Source organism: Oncorhynchus nerka, linkage group LG9a (genome assembly GCF_034236695.1).
Source record: "Oncorhynchus nerka isolate Pitt River linkage group LG9a, Oner_Uvic_2.0, whole genome shotgun sequence".
NCBI lineage: Eukaryota > Metazoa > Chordata > Actinopteri > Salmoniformes > Salmonidae > Oncorhynchus > Oncorhynchus nerka.
Window position 1 is genome coordinate 38,210,160 of NC_088404.1, and position 20,839 is coordinate 38,230,998.

Sequence of the window (20,839 nt, forward strand, 5' to 3'; positions counted from 1 at the left end):
CTGTCCTGTTCCTATGTGCTGAGTGGTTTCTACAATTATGTGGAAAATATTGTCAAACAACAATTGGCAAAGTTGGTAGGTGTTGTATTGTACAACAACCGACGAAGTTGGTAGATCTTGTACAACAATGAACAAAGTCGGTAGGTGTTGTACTAAGGTTGTTACACTACGCCTTTCCTTCAGAAAGTGCTTTCCTCTGCTTAATTTGCACAAGTTTCTTGCTCTTGTACCAATGGCTCTCCCAGCAGTGCCAACCCACTTCTGACAACAATATAGCTAATTCAGTGGTAGCCCTACTGGGACTTGAACCTAGGTCTCTGAGATTGTCAATCCAACACCTTAGCCATTACAACAAAGAGGAATGACTCAGTGAGACCACAAATAAGATTATCATCTCCAGATACAGACCTAACTCTTAACAAGATCTCCTAGTTTCCCTTTTAAATTCAACATAATATGTATGAACATCTATTTTTGCGCGTTACAGGATCGAAACAGAAACAACTCAAAGGGTGAAGTTTAGGTGTTAATACCGAGTGGTTAAGGTCAGGGCTATGGTGTGGGGAAGGCTTAAAACCAAATAATGTAAAATGATCCGCTAATACCATCAGGTATAATCCGTATTCTCAGTATTCCCGTGGCTTGCTGAGCTTTGTGAATTGCGTAGCGCAGTGGTTTAAGCAGCAGGCTTCTACTCCGAGCATCACAAATTCGCTTCTAATTTTTTTTATTTCACCTTTATTTAACCAGGTAGGCAAGTTGAGAACAAGTTCTCATTTACAATTGCGACCTAGCCAAGATAAAGCAAAGCAGTTCGACACAAACAACGACACAGTTACACATGGAGTAAAACAAACATACAGTCAATAATACAGTATAAACAAGTCTATATACGATGTGAGCAAATGAGGTGAGATAAGGGAGGTAAAGGCAAAAAAAAGGCCATAGTGGCAAAGTAAATACAAAATAGCAAGTAAAACACTGGAATGGTAGATTTGCAGTGGAAGAATGTGCAAAGTAGAAATACAAATAATGGGGTGCAAAGGAGCAAAATTAATTAATTAATTAATTAAATACATTAGGGAAAGAGGTAGTTGTTTGGGCTAAATTATAGGTGGGCTATGTACAGGAAATGCTGGGCAATCATTTTTAATATCTTGGGTGAGCGCAGAAGGCGGCATATATCAATGTTCTCTGAACTTTTTTAAAACTTCTGGAAATCGCCATCTGTATTTTGTGGTTATCTGTGTGAACTGCAATTGAGCTCCAGCTCTGAGCATCAAGAGTTCATTCCTAGTGCTGGGCAGTCGTTTTTCTTTTTTTTTGGTGAGCACAGAGGAAGGCATATATAATTGTTCTCGGGACCTTTTCAGAATCTGAAATTGCTGTCTATTTCTAGCGATCACTCTGTAACTATAGCTGTATATATGGAAAACACCTATTTGTTCATATCCAGAATGTGTCTGAGTTCTGCTGTGGGTAAACAATTAGTAAGGGTAACAACACTGTACCCTGAGGTACCTCTTGTCAGCAGGTGGAATTGGATAGAGTGATTGTAAACAAATCATAACACAAGTATTCCTTTGGAAGGGATGTGCTTGCAAGAAGGGGTGAGTGGGGTCTAATATGGAAACAATTACATGAGAGAAGGTGACTCATTGCACAGGAAATCTGTACAATGTTTTTTCATACGTCTTTGTTCATCTACAGGTCAACATAATTTACGCAATTGCAGAATACAACTGCTATGTCAGAATGGGTATTGTAGCCTACACATGGTGCTTGACAAAGTTCAGCATTTCTCTTTGTTGAAAGACATTTTTCAAGCGTGACCTGATTTGTACATTTTGAACAAGTAACAGCCTAAGGGCTCTATTGAATATGTAAGGCTGAAGCACTACAGATTCCGCAATAGAAATGTAAAGGTAATTTCTGATTGAAGCAGTGTTTACTGTGAAAGCAGTCTCCGCTGAGGCGGGAACATTGCCTTTAAATTTCATTCACGCTGTAAAGCTGAACTTCTGCGATGCGGATTGAATAGAGCCCTAAGTCTATGAGCAGTGTGACCCAAATCCTGTAATGAATCCTATTTGTGTACTGTTGATATTCCTATTCATGCCCTTAGTTTACATTAGTCATTGACACTAAGTTCATTAAAAAAGGAAGCTGACAAAGTCAAAATGTATAATAAGGTCATTGGGATCTTTACCTATGGTGAGAATGCTGACTTCCACTGTGTTCATTATGTAGAGTAAGATTTCATTAGAGAAACCAACCTGACTTGTAATTTCAGTCAGGGATTAAATATATTGATACATTTCTCACAGCAATTTCAGTTTGATTTTACATGATCTGCAAATTGACAGAGGGATAAATGGGGAGCAAGGGGTCCATGGTCTGGTAGTGCTGAGACCTAGACATTAGGGTATCAACAGCATTACCTTTCTGTCAGGAGCTGTGCCCTTCTCCCAGGGATATAGCCACAGCCACACCCTTCTCAGCAGTGAGCTCTGCTAATGTTTCATCCGTGAAGGAAAATCTAGACCATAGAGGGCCAAGTGGTCGTATTAGTTAACACTCTTGAACAGTCTACTGATCTTGTGAAAATATGTTTTAAAAAGCCTCCTCAGACATAAATTGAATAAATGATTATTTCTTGCCCAATAAGGAAATGGTTTGGACAAAAGCTATGCAATCTGCTGCTACTCATGTCCTCAGCGGTGCTAACGTTAACAAATGTTACAACAAGAAAAGCATATGACCTGAAGCATTAGTCAGTATATGACCTGATATGATGAGTTGTATAGACAATAAGGTGACTTCCTGGTCATTCACTACTTTGGTTTAGCCTGAAGGGTCTCAATGAATAATTACAAGCCTGATAGGTCGTGGTGTAACAGATTCATTCAGATGATTATCTTGATAGAGCTGCCATTTCGAACAAGATGTGTGGGAGTTTCAAGGGTGGCTAGACAGTTTAAAATATTGTTATTTTGTAGCTTTACCTTTACATACCTTTAGTTACTTGCAATATATTACCTTTCCAATGCCTGGTACAGTAAATTATTTAGATATTTCATCCTAGAACATTTCTTGCCTCTTCAACTGTTATAGGTGATAATTATGAAGTGTAAAACCCAAAGTATTGCCAACAACTGTGTTGCGGAAAGTTCTCCGGCATGCACAGCTGATACCGTCACAATAATGTTTTGTCCCGGATACAAAATGATACGCATTCATGTCCAATGTATTTAGTATATCACATCACACCCATAAAGGTTGGATGTCACAAACTATCGTTAATGTTAGTTCAAATAGCTAGCAATGAGAAACTTACAGTGGTTACTTCTAAAATAGCAATGACACATAATAGCCAAAGCTGCTTTCATGGTAGCTAGTGATTTCTAGTCAACAACAAGCAATGTCATATTGTTCATCTGAAGTTCAAGACGTTTGGCCACAATGTAAGTACAATTGTTGAAATGTTTCACAGTGTAGGCATGATAAATTGTGAGAACTGATATAAAATTAACAAACTACTGGCCTCTCAACTAGATGAAAGACGTAGTCACATGGGGCATGGTTATGTTGCTGGTCTGGTTACTGCAGCTGCTCTGGTTTGGAGGGATCATATAAACATTACACTATCTGTCTATGTAATTGTTCCCAAATCTTGTTTGACAATGTTTTTTTTATTGCAGACACTTCACATGCTTCCTGAACATAGCTGAGCCTTTTTGGCACTGTTGTAAATACTACAACTCAGCACTCATTAAATCTAGTGCCGAGTATGGGATGTTTCCAGTCTTTGGTACTGTCTCTGATCACTCTCTAAATGCAATCGCCACACATGCCATATGATGATTCATGGCTCAACCACACAAATGTGGGGTTTCCCTTGTTTCAATGGAAAGTGCCTTACTTTTAAATGGATCATTTTCCATTTTGGCTTTATTGAAATGAACATATTAATTGAATTGATGAGCTGAAGGCCAAAGGGGGACGTCTGTGTTGAGGTGGATCCTGAGTCAGCAGGATGGTCTTCTTCTGTAAGGAAAGTGTCAAAGGGTGAAAGGGAGCATTTTATAGTGTCATGACTGAAATGTTAGGTTTATTTACATGCAATACCAGTTACCTCAAAAGCCCATTGATACAATAATGTATTGTATTAATATTTTCAGATTCTGAAAAGAAGTCTACAGTTTAAAACTTAGACCCTGCGGGACGGTTGAGCTAACATAGGCTAATGTGATTAGAATGAGGTTGTAAGTAAACAAGAACATTTCCCAGGACATAGACATATCTGACATTGGCAGAAAGCTTAAATTCTTGTTAATCTAACTGCACTGTCCAATTTACAGTAGCTATTACAGTGAAATAATACCATGATATTGTTTGAGGAGAGTGCACAGTTTTGAACATGAAAAGTTATTAATAAACAAATTAGGCACATTTGGACAGTCCTGACACACAATTTTGAACAGAAATGTAATGGTTCTTTGGATCAGTCCAAAACTTTGCACATACACTGCTGACATCTAGTGGCCAATATCTAAATTGCAACTGTGCTGGAATAATACATTATGACCTTTCTCTTGCATTTAAAAGATTATGGTACCAAAAAAATATATGAAAAAATGTTTGTTTTTTTATTTGTATTATATTTTACCAGATCTAATGTGTTATATTCTCCTACATTCCTTTCACATTTCCACAAACTTCAAAGAGTTTCCTTTCTAATGGTACCAAGAAAATGCATATCCTTGCTTCAAGGCCTGAGCTACAGGCAGTTAGATTTGGGTATGTAATTTTAGGCGAAAATTGAAAAAAAGGTCAAACTCACTAGAGTGGACTTTTGGTAGGAAAAATGTAAAAGGCAGACAGGTATATACAATTACAACCTGCTAAAAGACTGTCCAGGGACAGGACGAATCAAACCTCAGTCCATGTCTCCAAGCGGTCCTCAATAGAAAACAACCTGCTTCCAATTAGAGTACAATCCACAAGCCAAATCAATCTCTCTCCTTCCCTCACTCTTTGATTACTTCAGAAAATATTTATATTTCCTAATAACTTGAGTTTAGTCCAATGGCCCATGATTAAGTCCAGACTCAGACGGTGAAGGCAGCGGGAGAGGGGTAATGCTTGGAAAACATTGTATTCTTTGTGTGTGCTCACATTTGCCTCCAAATAGAACCTTGCAATGTATGCTATAAAAATGTCAGTTTCAGCTGTGTAATAAATAGATATTGAAAGCTTGTACAAACCATTTTTTAAAGAATTTTACACTATTGTTTCATGTTAAAGATAAACATAAATTGTGCAAGTCATGACAAAAGAAGCCATTTTTCATTGTTTGTTAATGTCGCCAATTCCATCTGGCCTTCACGACAGACATGAGAATGAGAATAATTGTGTATCAATTCAACATTACGAGACAAATACAGCTGAAGTAAGTTGCTTTGTAGATTTTATTCATGTCTTACATTTGTGATCTACAATTTAAAGATAGTATTATTCATTAGTATTGGTGTAAATCTATACATTCTGTTAAAACATGACAACATAAGATCTGCAATAAAGCAATGTCTAATGCTTTTACAAATCTTTACATCATAATCTATTATCTGTGATATAGTTTTGCAAAAGGTCATCAAGTGAACGTTATTTACACCAGGTCATGTAGAATCATTCAGTGACGTTCATCAATTAACATGATTTTCAGAATTTAGTTTAGTTTAGTCAAAGGCCACATTGGGCCTTCAAATAAAACAATGACTGTAATCAATCCCTTTTGGCATAAAGTGAATGTACACCAAAGCACACTCTTCCCGACAAATCCTTTTAATCTCCACCATCACATTTCAATAGGTGGCCACATCCCTTCCATGTCTCAGCAGTCTGACACTCAGGAAAGCCAGGAGCAGATCTGTCAACTGGAGGTCACCAGTCACCAGTCACCAGGGGGTCAGAGAAAGAAATGTTCATTTGGGCAGAGAAAGAAAATTCAGATATTATTATTACACAGTAATAGCAGCATGGTCGTAGCATGGACAAAGAGCATAGCTGGTTGTTGGCTTCCAAAGACCATAACAACACTTGAACAGGTTAACTATTTTCCTGGCGATATACATCATAATCATCATGATTTCAACTATACCCAACATTTATAGGAAATGTAGTGGATGGGAGAGAAAGCACCCTGGCAATCCGCCTAAAGAGGGATCATTGAAACAAATGAATCCATTGCTGTTTAAATTGACACGGTAATCCATCATTGGCAAATCGAACTCTGTGAGCTATCTTGAAACTGCTGCCTTCTTAGATTGGCCCGCAGGGCAAACAGACACAGAGAGCAAAGAGAGTAGTCTACACTGCTGAATGAACTCCATAAACGCCCAGAATGCCCCCCACCCCCACCTCCACCCATACACATATACTGTACTCTACACACACAGCTTATTGAGCAGTTCTTTAAACATTATAATTTATTACTTCAGAGTCAATCATTGGTGATATACAGTACTTGTTCATTGAATAAGAATGTGTTTTACAAAAACATCACATACGAAGAGGAAACTATGTGTGTGTGCTGCTGATGGTTAACACACCAAGTGGTTGACATTTTGCCCATTCATTATAATATATACTGCAACTGTACTTTTTATTTTCAATTACACTCCCTTACCCCAAATGAGATTTAACCATTCCTCAAATGTAATGTTAAGCCACTACGTGTTCTGATTTCTTACAACGTCAACGAATGCGGTCTTTCAGGGGCCCATGTAGCCTGCTATGTTATTTACTTTTCATTTTGCCCAGTTCTTTGCCATTTAGGCATGTGTTTTACCCACAATCTCCTCTTTCACCTAAAAGCAACAGAAGATTCTACTTTAATCTGTTTTGTTTTATGAAAGATGGACAAATAATCTGCTGACTATTAAACAATGAATATTCAAGAACAAACTATTTATGAAGTGCAGTAATCACTGCTTTCATGCTGAATTCGTGAGATCAGTCATGTTTAAGATGTTGGTGTAGATATGACATTGCTATACACACAAGATGCCTTAACAAAGTGCTCATGTTCATAATCAATGTAATCAAAATAATAATGTGTAATCATGCTTAGAAAAACATTTACAAATGGTAGATACCTGGACAAATATAATGACACTGCAAGTAGATTCTGTATCTCAAGTATGCAGAATAAATAAGTGCAACATTTCAATGAATAATTTAAGTCACATAGCATTATGAGACACTACAACCTTATTTGTATAGATTATAATAGTTTGATCCTATTGACTAAATGTACCTTAAAGTAATACAATAGCATCAAGTTCTACAGTATATATGTAAAAGTCACACTAAGAATCCCTGAAAGTAATTCCTCTAATCTATGTAACTATTCAAAAGCCTATAATACAGTTACAACCAAATTAAATAAAATCATGTTTTTATCCGCAAAGAAGTCTGGCTTGATGCCCAAATATGTTGTAATTTGTTCAACAACATTACCTCCAGCATTAAGACAACTCTGCTGCTTTGGGAATTATGGAGACGGAGGCAGAGCCGTTCTTCACAGAACAATGTGCTCTCATGCTGCACTCTGCGTATAGCAAAAGCGTCAGGACTTCATGTTTCATGTTTTCATGTACTAATTTATCTACAAAGTTAATAGTCTGAAAATGAGTCTGAGAAGCATGAATTTGACCATAATGTCCCCACTTCAATGGTCCATTATAAACTTTATCATAGTGAAATTAGAATCATATGTGACACTGCATGACTATGTTTTTAAGAGAAAGTTGAGAAATGTACATGTTTGTTTTTATGGACAGTTGACATGCCACTCAAGAAGAAAGACCAATAAAGGGCAGGGCCACTAGAGCTCCTATCCTGTCACAGATTATTAGAGCTCATTTGTGAGGGCTGTCTGTCCACCTGTCAAACTGCTTCACTGAAGAGAGCCATTGAATCAATGTCAATTCTGTTGGAAGGAAATGAGGGCCGAGGGAAAAATACAAGTTATATCCCAGGACAAATTACATTAGAACACAGGGCTCCCGAGTGGTGCAATGGTCTAAAGGCACTGCATTTCAGTGCTAGAGGCATCACAACAGATACCCTGGTTCAAATCCAGGCTGTATCACAACTGGCTGTGATTGTGTGTCCCATAGGGCGGTGTACAATTGGGATGGTGTAGGTAATACATTGTAAATATGAATTTGTTTCATAACTGAAAAAATGACACTAGGAGCTAGTATGCTCAGAAATTAGGTGAAGAGAACATAACTCCACTATCTACCAAAAAATATGACATGTTTCTGTAATACAGAGCTATGACTATGCATAGATTTTAATTAATAACTTCCAAGTAAATACTTCAACACTAGGATAATTGTTGTGGAGATTCAACTAGACATTTGTTTATTCCCATTTTTGGATTGCTGATGGGCCTATAGGTTATAGAGTGAGATTCACACAGACTAAAGTGTTGCCAGTGGTTGGCCTCTGACTTTTTTGGGGGAGGACAGTTGTTTCCCCCTTGACTCCTTGTCATCTAATTCAATCAGCCTCTTCAACTTGATTAGCCGGGTTAACCTTTGCACCCAGTCGGGTCTGGAGGGGTTAATCAGGCTGGGATCTCAGAGACCTTCAGGTCAGTATCCCTCTGAAGGACTTGCTGAAGGCAAAGATAAGATTAAAGTGAACTTTCATCCTTGTCTTGCTGCCTCTCCCCAATGCACGGAGGCTAACCTGCCCCCGCCTGATCCCACTATTCCAGTATTGCCGACTCCTTAAAGCCTACATTATTATTCAGAATAGATTCCCCTTTTCTATAAAATATAGTTAAGTTAGGAGGTAATGCATATACATTTGTGTTTGAGTGCAGCTCCGTCAACAAGTAAGGCTGTAGGCAACACATTTTTCAAAATGTCCGTCAATTCATTGACGACACGTGATTTTAGTTGAACAAAAGGTGTACTGTTTTTCATTTGTTAGTTTAACCTGTAACACGAGTGAAAGCTTTTTCAAAGGACGACCATGAATCTCAACCACTGACTCGGCCATTCACTCTCTATCGAACTGCGCTCATCTGTGCGCGCATTGTTTTACAAACAATAATCAAGTGATTTACCGCTTCTCCGTGCTATGAGCATGACAAATCGTTAAAGATCCTGCAATTTGTGTGTGATCAGTAACTATTTAGTGTGGCGAGTCAGCGTCATCCTCGAGTCTCGTCCTAATCGATGTAGGTGCGCTATTGCGTATAGTGGCTTCCCGTGCCCCTATGCTTGAGATTCTGTCTTGAGGAGAGCATTTTCCCCAAGAAGTGCACTATCATTGATTCTTCATAGACATAGGGCCTACATTTATCCAGAGAATGTGAAAAAGTATAGGACAAAGATTTTAGTAGCCTACTTTTCAACTCACAAAACATCACATAGAATGTTGGCCCACTAGTTGTATTTCTTTACAACTTTCGTTATCCAGACATGACTCTATAGGCCTAACCCGGCTGATCTACAAAAGTAACGGGTTTATATATGAATGCGTGAAGGGCAATTAAGGCCATTTGAAAACGTAAACTTCACAGTTTTAGGAACAAAAACTGCATATCTACAACCATCTAGTCTCTCTCTCTCTCTCTCTCTTTCTCTCTCTCTCTCTCTCTCTCTCTCTCTCTCTCTCTCTCTCTCTCTCTCTCTCTCTGTAGAGGTCATGTCACATCACACTCTTTCCCCCTTTTCTCCCCCTCCCTCCCTGTCTTTCTCTCTGTGTGTTAATGGAAGTACATTTGTAGACATATGAGGATGAGATCCTACTATCAGAGAAACTATATCTGTCAATTGAAATGCGCCTATTTGAAAGCAATCCTCTCCTTCCCCTGTTCAATAACAACACTTAGTGTTTTGTCAACCGCAACAAAAATAATAATAGTCATAATATTAAAACAGCAATAATTGGCCTACCAATAATTGCAATTGTTACCGGTATCATTGCTGTAATAATAATTATAGCCTAATAATAATAATATTAATAATAGTTTTCGTGTCACCGCATCTGCCATCTAAAACTGATATTAATTTATGTTTAATTTATTTAATTATTTTAGCTTTCAACAAATGTGTTTAATTGCCATTTTGCTATATCACATTTTACAAGTTTTGGTTATCCGCTTCTGTCAGCTCATCGATTCATAATATATTGTTGTCAAATTAATTTACGTTCATGATTCTAACATAAATGAAGTGATAATGTATAAAAGCATCCCTAGTTTCAATACAAACAGACAGGTGTCTGACTATGTGTAGTCTGACTTCACCCCTCCCATCCAGCCCACTAAAAGCAGCCGCACACAGGCGCGTTTTAACCCATAGCCTAGCCTACAGTAGGACAGAAAGGAAAGACGCACAGGAGCATTTTCTTGCCGTTTGACTTTTGTCATTTTTAAAGACAGCCATAACAACCGCTACTTATGTTATGAAGACAAGACAATTTACATTACAAGGTTTAAGTTCAGCACATAAGTTATAAAATGTTGTGACTGTGATTAATCCTTTGTCAGTCTTACGTTTTTTGCTTATTGTTCTTCAAATAAACTCAAGTATTTTTGTGATTCATTCCATCTGGTGGAAAGTACACCTTCCCGTCTATTCTCGACATTATATCGAAAAGAAAGAGAAGACTAGTATATTCTGATAAGACAGAAGATACATCACGCTGCGGACGAATCGACCTATGCATTTGGTACGTTTGTGAGAATAGCCTATACATTATTGTCTACAATAATCTCACAATATATTTGTTAACACATATAGGTGCCTTTAGGCGTATACATAATGTGTTTCTGCTCAATATGTATTCCCATTAACATTTAATTAGACAATAATTAGCACGTTATGCGTTATAGTATCTTTATGCCTGCGTCTGGTGAGGTTCATGAGGTTTTTGTGATGTTTTATGCTAGAAATGTGTTTTATGACTAAACAGCTTTTTGATGTATCCATTTTGATAGTCGTTCTATTTACGACCGAGACAATTGCCTAATGCCAAGAACGTTTTCACATTCAAACATTTCATTAATGAAACAAATATGCCAAAATGTTCATACTCACCAATGGAGTGGTCAAGTAGAATCCACAATAAAACAATACAATAAACTGCAGACAGTGATATCATTTAGACCATGCAGTTTGCTTTAGAATGAAAGTGTTACGCTCAAGACCAATTATCAGCCTATATCAATCAATGATTAAAAGCAAAATACAAAAAATCCCTGTGCCTACGAAGGCGAAACAGTGATCAACACGCATACCTCGATGACGTCCAAGTCAATAAGAAGACATTTTCTTAAACATGAATCAGTTAGAAATGGGCGCACGCTACTTTGGTCACTGTGAGAGACGGGAGACCCAGGCAGTTTCCATGTCGGAAGGCTCCTCCGAATTGAATGTTGATTTGAGGCAGAAACGATACATACGCTAGGGGGCACTCAGATACTGTAATAGATCCTGTCTGCTGTATTGACAGCATATGCTCCATTTAGCTGTGTACATTTTTCACAGGACTCAACTTTGACAGACCCTGGTGATTTTGAAAGTACCAGCTAAAAATGCTCAGACTAGAAACTTCTAGGAGCACATAGGGGCCACTTTTAGGCTATATACTTCATAGATATGCTTTGTCTTCAAATGAAACACCATTCACTCAGGCATTTGTGATATTATGTACAAATTGTAGATTAGGATATACCTATAATTAAAGTGCCTTGAGTTTTTATTTTTTTGGGCAGAAACATTTTATTAAGACCTATACTATCATGATATAGTTTAACAATTTGCAATACAGTCCATGAAAGTTGTTATAGCCTAGAATCATGAACCAATAAATAAAACAATAGCTCGTCATAGCTCGGGATTTTCTAAATTACGAGAGAGGTCTCAACTCTCATATAGGATAGCCTGTGTTATATTTTATATATTCATGAATAAAATCACTCGTGCTTGGGTTTCCTTTACTGTAGCTCTATGAAAAGCAATTTTATCATATACTTGCAAATGTGAAGCCTACACATAATTCATAATTATCATAACCAGAAGTATCAACAACTATCTTGTCAGTCAGAAATAGTCTACTAATAGGCATTTGACTAAATTGACTGAAAGAAACCGTGATGTAGCCTGTTCGGGAATAAGATTATATTGTAAGAAAACTGACCATCCCAACACTGTGATTGAACATAGGCTAAGTTGTCTGATAATATGCCTGAATCAGCCTAATACAATAATAATAATAGTCCTAACTTTATTTGTATAGCACCTTTCATACAGCTCACGATAGATTTAGAAAGCCTATGTAGCATATAGACAAATGTGTTGCAACGAGAGGACTTACAATGTTCAATAAGGTTTAACAATGATTTTCACTTACAGATGCATATCCTGCATTCAATTGTATGCCGTAATTGTCATCATTTCTTTTGTACAAAGCCATAGCCTATAATAATGGTTCATTTTAACTTCTGATATGCTACTTCTATTGCATTCGGCTATTTCTAATGTAATGGTAGGCTAGATACAAAAGTTTGAGTTAAATGCAGGAGCACTATATGCTACTGCATCTCATGAAAGCCTTTATCAGACGCAATATATAGGCTACACCTGAGAGAGGTCAGGGTGGTATTTTGGTGTCTGATATATATCAGACATAGGCTATATCAGAGGCAATATCAGACATATATCAGACGCAAAAATACCATCCTCACATCTCTCAGACTATTACATTTCAGGCAAACATTTATTAGGCAACCGACTCACTTAAGGCTACTCAGTAACTTACAAACACATACCAAGAAACAGTACGTGGTCAGAGAATGTAATCATTGAACATTTAGAACTTTATATGTGTATTTCATGAAAATCGGTGAATTGGGAGCATGGTCCTCTCCTTTAACATGTCTCCTTTTAGGACCAAGCATCTTCTCGACACCTATCCTTGCTTTGGCAAGGCACCAAGTAGCACAAGTGCCGACTAGCCAATGGGGTTCAGGGGGAGGTCCGTGAGCTCTGACCAGTCAAACACAGTCACTTTCCTTATATGGCAGCTCATCTCCATGGTAACGTGTGCTAAGTTGCAGCAGTCGTGTCAAAGTTCACTATATAGAGAGCTCAGTGAGCTGATCAGAGAGAAAGCATTCTGCTAGCCCAGCTCCTACAATTCGCAATCACTTCCTAACCTCACCCTTTTTAACATATTTGATCACTTTGATTCTCTGCTCTTTTTCAAATTATTTTTCCTGCATGAAGGAGGTTCTATAAGTTGTGATCTTTTTGTTTTATTTTCACTTGCTTGTCGGAGAGTTGACTTCATAGCATTGGCTTCAGCTGCGCGCTGCTGCTCGCACCACCTCACAAGAAAAGGGAGAAGCAGCAATATTTTTTTACCAGTTGATGATTTTCTTCATGACTTGAGCTGGAACTTGATAGCGCTCTGCTGCTAGTGTGTAGCCTAAATCAATTGTGTGTTTTATGCTGCTGTCACGTCGCCTATACGTTCAACTTACTGCTTCGTTTCTTGAATAGGCTACCTCATTTCATTATTGCAATCATTTGCTCTTTTTTTTCTCCATTTCGAGTCTCCTGAATGGCTGACTGCAAGCGCCCCTGGACTTGGCCTCTAAGCGCAATGCTGCGAATCAGCTCGCCATCACATCAGTTTTAAAACGTGTGCTTAGCATCGTCTATAACAGCAATACAATTTGACATTTTCGCCAGATTCAACGGACAATCGACATCAGTAGGCTTTTGTCATTTATTTATTTGACTATTCATTTTGATTACAGCGTGCTGCATTCTTTTGAGAGAACAAGCACGGCGAAACCAAAAACGGCAGACAAAAAGTTTCCTTACGTTGACTGATAGATATGGCAATGGTAGTGTGGAGAGGCTCCCAGGACGATGTGGCTGAGACCCAAGGTACCCTTTCTTCGCAATCTCAAGGAGGACTATCCCTTCCGACCCCTCAGTTGAATCTGTCAGGCTCTCAGGTCGCCCCTCCGACCCCTCAGACAACCGTCCAAGGACCCCCGAACAACACTGTACAGTCTACGCCGACAAACCAGACGACGCAGTCGGAGAAACAGCAGCCACAGCACATAGAATGCGTGGTTTGCGGGGATAAATCTAGTGGTAAACACTATGGCCAGTTTACTTGCGAGGGGTGCAAAAGCTTCTTCAAACGGAGCGTACGAAGGAACCTCAGTTACACATGCCGTGCCAACAGGAATTGTCCCATTGACCAGCACCATCGCAATCAGTGTCAGTACTGCCGCCTCAAAAAATGCCTGAAAGTTGGCATGAGACGGGAAGGTATTGGAATTTTTATTTTCTTATTGATGTATTTGTCCTGTATGTCGTGCGATGAATTTATTATCTTAATTAATAATTGTATGTGTGGCCGTCTCCCATATTCTCTCCCCGACTCTTCTTCCCAAGGCTGTGCGGCCGAAGCACGCAATAGAGCCGCCTGCATTTAGTGCTCTATACCGTTAACAAACCTTTCGCGTTCGATTAAAGAGTTATATTTCTTGAGCTCCCTATTAATAATGTGGCATTCAGAAACAATAGTCATACGAGTTTGGATGTAGATTATTAGAGCTGACCCGTCCCCTTGGAAGAGACAAAATGGATATGCGTCTGTATTTGAATACAAGCACATAGAGGCTACAGCGCTATTATGGCGAGTGTGGAGTGAAGAGACAGCGTGTTTAGATCCCACACTATGTGTCGTGTTAATCTCGACCAAAAAACGGAGCTGTACATAGAAAAGGGCATATGTGTATCTTTAGAATTGTTCTATTCAATGATCAGTCGAAAATATTAGTCAAAATAAAATTAGCCGAATAGATTGCTAAGTAGGTTAAGGGTTACAACATGCAATAACTGCCTTGCCTTTGTGCTTCTATTCAGTTAGCTCATGTTGTTGTAGTCCAACAACGAAATGAGAATGTTAAATACAGATTTGTACTTCTAAAATGTTCCATAGAGCATCATGACTTTTCCGGGCAATATGCTTGTATCGATCTCTACAGTAATTGGAAGTCATTGTTTGCATAGCCTACTTCATATTAGGCTATAATTGTTGTAACCTATGTAGGCTTATTGTTTTTGTTTATAATGTTGGATCCATAGATTTCATCATATCAGTTGAATAGCAAAAGTAATGTCTAAACTCGTATTCAGTATGTGTATTCCTCGAACTGCTATAGTGTAACAATATTTGTCATAGCGTCCTGTCAGAAGGGTTACATGTCTCTTGATGTGTAGAATTCAGGCATCAATATCTGCAGTTTCTCTTTTTACTGCAGCGGTGCAACGGGGACGGATGCCACCCACACAGCCACACCATGGCCAGTTCGCCTTGACAAATGGGGACCCACTCCACTGCCATTCCTACTTATCCGGATATATCTCTCTACTGCTGAGAGCGGAGCCCTACCCAACGTCCCGGTATGGCAGTCAATGCATGCAACCCAACAACATCATGGGCATCGAGAACATATGTGAACTGGCGGCCAGGATGCTGTTCAGCGCCGTGGAGTGGGCCAGGAATATCCCCTTCTTTCCAGACCTTCAGATTACTGACCAGGTGGCTCTTCTGCGGTTGACCTGGAGTGAGTTATTTGTGCTCAACGCCGCACAGTGCTCCATGCCTCTCCATGTGGCTCCACTTCTGGCCGCGGCTGGCCTACACGCCTCCCCCATGTCTGCGGACAGAGTGGTCGCATTTATGGACCACATTAGGATCTTCCAAGAACAAGTTGAAAAGCTGAAAGCTTTGCACGTTGACTCTGCTGAATACAGCTGCTTAAAGGCAATTGTGCTCTTCACATCAGGTAAACTCCAAATTGCATCAGAATATGACATGTCCAGTTATGCAGTATGAGAATGTGTTTAGGTCACGTGTGCTTGAACTTTCACGGTTTGAAAATAATATAGGCTAGGCATGCAATGAAATATATAAACTGAGCAAAGTTTGCAAATGCCTGGCCTGTCTTAAAATCCCATAGAGGAAAAAAAACATATAAGCTTTCAACTAACCGCCTGTAGGCCTATATCAATGCACTGTTGGGCATTAGTCATAAAATGGCCAATCATTTGCCTTTACTGATTGGTCAGGCATAGCGACACACTTGATTAAATTTACATTCTGAGTACACGCTGTCAACAAAATAGGCTGCTCTGAAAGATAACTTTGACCCACATCATAAAAGTCACTAAACTAGTATTTCAGCAAAGACATGTCATCACAAACAAACTGTCGATATTTGATTGAAAATTACATTTTGAGAATAATTTTACGTACCTTTAGGATATATTGTATAGCCTATGTGGATTCACTTGTTTGTATTTATAATGCATTGACAGATATTAATGATGTCACGCTCTAAGGGGGTGGGGTATAGCAAAGGAAAGACGGGCCTAATGCTCCATTTGTTAAACCACGGCATACAGCATACAACGTAACCTATTCACGCCAGGGAGGGCCAGGAATTGTACGGAATAGTTTATCTTATTGACGGTTTGATTAATAGAATAACAACAATTTGCCGTTCTACCACATTTAGCCTGATCACATGACGGACATTTCAGTTATTGTGGGAAAATTATTTTCTATTCCCCTCTGTTCTGTTAGGGAGATCTAGGGATCCAATGCATTTTTTGGACTTCTTCCAAAACTGGGTCATGACCTAGACTTCCCTGCTATATGATTACATTACATAGGTCTGTGAAAATACAGACCTATGCAGAATTAGGCAATGACTCGTCTAATTGATAAGTTGTTTTTACAATAGGCCTACAACATTGTCTTATTTTATATAGCCAACATTTTACAAACTAGGCTATTGGCTTAGGCCTCGCCTATTCTACAAAAATGCCTGGCCGGTTTAAACAATATATGTTAATTATATTGCGTGTAGTAAATGTATTCAATGTATTCAATGAATATTTAGAGTTTGCACTGCTACATATCATTGACCGCCATTTTTCTTGGTTATTAAGGTGACTTGGTTAGTACTATCCATGTTAGGGATAGCTTCGGTTTCTAGCCCTTCTTCAAGCCAAATCAAAACGCAATACAGAGGTCACCATGTCACAACTCTCTTTCCCTCTCTGCGTGCATTCGTGCGTTTGTGTGTGTGTGTGTGTTTGTGTGTGTGTGTGTGTGTGTGTGTGTGTGTGTGTGTGTGTGTGTGTGTTAACCCAAACTCCTATTCAAATGTAAGCATTTGTAATTAAGTTCAGTGCCTGTCCAGTTTCTTTTAAACAATAGCCTACAGTTTCCAAATATAAGGCAACAAATAATTGCCTGCTCTTATACACCGCGCTAGGGTGACATTCATAATCACATGATATAGGCTATTGATTATGAGACAGTTTTTCCAGAAAACGTAGTACATTCAATGTAAATTCAACAAAATATAGCCTATATTCGCAAACAGATGGGTGTCTTCTTTAACAATAAAACAATGTAGGCCTACTGAATATGTTAGTGATGGCGATATTAGTGGCCATAACTTGCTGTTTGATTATGGTAATCACATGCAGTTTGATTGGTTTTTATTGTTTAATCAACATAAAATAGGCTATGTTATAGGCTACTAACACACCTCAGCGACCAAATTTAACACCGAAAAAGGGGAATGTTTTCTTGAAATGTACAAACATTTTTAAGCGCACCTGTCACGTAATATACCGTATAGCCAACGAGAGGGGTCTTTAGCATTTCTATTAGTGTTCTGTCATAAATGTGTGATGAATTTTTTGTTAATTTGCTTATTTTTTTCAGATGCTTGTGGCCTCTCAGATGTGGCCCATGTGGAAAGTTTGCAAGAGAAGTCACAGTGCGCCCTGGAGGAATATGTTCGGAGCCAGTATCCCAACCAGCCTACACGATTTGGGAAGTTGTTACTTCGCTTGCCTTCGCTGCGCACAGTCTCTTCATCGGTCATAGAGCAATTGTTTTTCGTCCGATTGGTAGGTAAAACCCCAATTGAAACCCTCATCAGGGATATGTTGCTTTCGGGGAGCAGTTTTAACTGGCCCTACATGTCAATTCAGTAAGCAGAAGGAATGAACAAAGGGGGTAAGACTACAATGGTTAGCGCTTCTTTTGTTGAAGGAAAACGGCTGTTACAAGAGCTTGCTTTCACAAAGAAAGACATTGTTGTAAATGACTGTGAATTTTAAAATTGAGACATTCAGCGAACTTTCAAAATGCAGATAAAAGCTCCCAGTGTCATTCGGAACAACTTGCTTCTTATCCATTTTTAAGAAAAAAGAAAACGAAAAAAAATAAGGAAAAGGATTTTGGTAATCCTCAAAAGGAAAATGGAAACTATAAAGTGCATTTAAAATGAACATTTGGAAAAACTTAGGAGAAAATAAAAAAGTACGTTTTCTTTTTCCAAATTACTTGTCCTGTGTCCATGTATCTAGCTGTTTTTTGTACTTTTCTTTTGTTCCTCCTTTCTGGTTCCAAACCGGCCTATGTGATTCTGTAGTACAAGTGGTGTTCTTTTCTAAAACCATGACTTCTTTTGAAACAGTTAAGTAATGTAAAATGTTCTTCAAGAATTAAAACTAAATCCACAGCAATATAGGAAAATGCTTATAACTACATGCTTAATGCTGCAAACGCACTTACTCTTAAAATGACACACAATAAACTGGACAATGGTGTTTTTTCGGAGTTCAGGTTCAACTTTCTGACCCAGCTAAATCATTGCTCTTTCCAATTGAGTATAGACGTTATGTTCCAGGGTTGCCCTGTTTTGTCACTGCTTAGTTGAGCCAGTCGAACCACATCTGCTCTTAACGTTTCATAGAAGATTCAAGGCAAAACAGCTATTGCTGAACAGTGTGTGATATCGGTTACCAGTATGTAGGCTATGCTTTATGAACCCATTTCAACTTTGTGCATCCCCACATGCACCCAGCTCGAAATGTTTTGCATCAATTTAAAGACAGTTTAAAAAATGTATGAAGCCTCGCTATTGAAGGGTGATTGTGGCTTGTAAATGTAGATGCAAATGAATTATTATTTTAATTTAGGCAGGTAATGCATATAAACATTGTGTCTTGCAATGTAGGCCTAAACATCAATGAAAACATCTAGCCATACAATACCTTATTTTGAAATTGGAAAGGTCAAGGGTCATATACCTTTAAGTACAGCTGGAATAGTGTTTAATAGCAGTATTATTATGACATCCCTGAAATGTCACCCTCTATACACTGCAAGCATTAAGTGCCTGAAAAGCGCGAAGTAATTTCTAATCAAAACGTTGTTTCAGTATACAACTTTGGGAACACTATTAGATTTGAAACTTCAGTCTTATGCTTGTGTATTTCACTTGAAAAACGTTAATTAGAGGCAGTATTGTTGTAAATATAGGTCAATTCATTTCAATGAATTTTCCTTTATACAAAGTATGTGATTAAGAAAAACTGTGTTTGCTATTTTTTCGGTAATACAACGTCTTCAATTCAGTGGCAGACTTAGCTAGTATCACTGAAAGTTATGTTTGTAATGTATATACATATTAAGACAAAAATGTTTTCTTTTTCATGTATTTAGACTGTGAATGCATGGCCACAGGTCGCTAACCTATTTTACCTTTGATATATATACATGTAAATGTTTTTGACTGTATAGATATAATCTGTGCATTCAGTACACTAGCCCTTGTATTTAAAAAAGAAACAAAATGTTCAACAATAGGCTAAGACTAAACAGGGTGAGCTGGTCTGGAAAGCTATTTTGACTTAGTGTTCTGCTCCTTTGGTCTGTGACAAATGCCTTGTGTGTGTGTGTGTGTGTGTGTGTGTGTGTGTGTGTGTGTGTGTGTGTGTGTGTGTGTGAGTGTGAGTGAGTGAGTGAGTGAGTGAGTGAGTGAGTGAGTGAGTGAGTGAGAGAGAGAGAGAGAGAGAGAGAGAGAGAGAGAGAGAGAGAGAGTGTAAGAGTGTGTGTGAAAAAAATGTGTCCTTGTTTTTGGGGCTTTTCTTCAACACACGAGACACCATGTTGTGGTTGGATAAAAAGGGATCATATTGTGTAGTTGATTGAACAGTGCTCTTTGGCTGTTTCCATGCCACATATGGACCAGAGAATGATACATGATTGTAATTATGAACAGTTTAAACTGACCCACGTTTTTATATAAATATATAAAAATATATGACTGCAGGGTATTGATAACGTATAGATACTTTTTTTTAATGATTATGATTATTATGATTATTAATTGCAAGTGATATATGTGAGTGTGTGTGGAAGTTTATAGTTGAACACAATTCTTGTTTGTTTGTGTTAGCTTATTGTAAACAAGCATTCTGCTGTAAATTTGTTCTTGGTATTAAATTATAATTTATGAATTTGAAAAAAATACGTATTTCCATGTTTTCTTATTACTAATCAGCCAAAATCGTGTGTGCGTGTGAGAGAGAGAGAAAGAGCGCGAGAGAGAGCGAGACAGAGAGAGTGAGAGAAAGGCTTTTGGGTATGGCCAATTTTTGGCCTCACGAATTGAAGTGAACTTGGCCTATGTGTACCATTGCAGAGGAGAGGACTGTTCGTGTGTAGGTTTCATTTATATTTGTACATAGCCTTGGTGCTTTTGCACATTATATCAAATTCATTTAGTGAACTTATAACACCTCGACGAATAAGGCAACCCTGCAGGTACTGGCATGTCTGACTTGAGTTCATAAATAAAATGCTACAGTGGACGTTAAAAATATGTCCGAAATGCTATATTTATAGGCTA

General features: G+C 38.3%; 1 protein-coding gene and 1 long non-coding RNA gene across 3 annotated transcripts; one reads left to right on the forward strand and one right to left on the reverse strand.

Moving 5' to 3' along the window:
• Positions 1-5,453: 5,453 nt before the first annotated feature.
• On the reverse strand, positions 5,454-11,584 carry LOC115134260 (uncharacterized). Its single transcript, XR_003864319.2, has 2 exons — positions 11,127-11,584; positions 5,454-5,936 (listed from the first exon to the last, which is right to left on the reverse strand). It is a non-coding gene; the product is annotated as an uncharacterized LOC115134260 (long non-coding RNA).
• A 1,587-nt stretch (positions 11,585-13,171) lies between these two features.
• Positions 13,172-20,458, forward strand: LOC115134259 (COUP transcription factor 2-like). Of its 2 annotated transcripts, none has more exons than XM_029668048.2 (3): positions 13,172-14,378; positions 15,359-15,904; positions 17,860-20,458. In XM_029668048.2, the coding sequence occupies exons 1-3, from the start codon at positions 13,934-13,936 to the stop codon at positions 18,132-18,134; spliced, it is 1,266 nt and encodes a 421-aa protein (XP_029523908.1). In that variant the 5' UTR covers positions 13,172-13,933; the 3' UTR covers positions 18,135-20,458. The 2 variants fall into 2 exon arrangements, with proteins under 2 accessions (XP_029523908.1, XP_029523909.1); XM_029668049.2 differs by having other exon boundaries at positions 13,173-14,378; positions 15,377-15,904.
• The last annotated feature ends 381 nt before the right edge of the window (positions 20,459-20,839 follow it).

Coding starts and splice junctions, on each gene's coding strand:
- LOC115134259 (XM_029668048.2), top strand. CDS start 13,934: ATGGCAATGGTAGTGTGGAGAGGCTCCCAGGACGATGTGGCTGAGACC. Junction 14,379..15,358: donor AGTTGGCATGAGACGGGAAG/GTATTGGAATTT, acceptor CAATATCTGCAG/TTTCTCTTTTTACTGCAGCG. Junction 15,905..17,859: donor AATTGTGCTCTTCACATCAG/GTAAACTCCAAA, acceptor TATTTTTTTCAG/ATGCTTGTGGCCTCTCAGAT.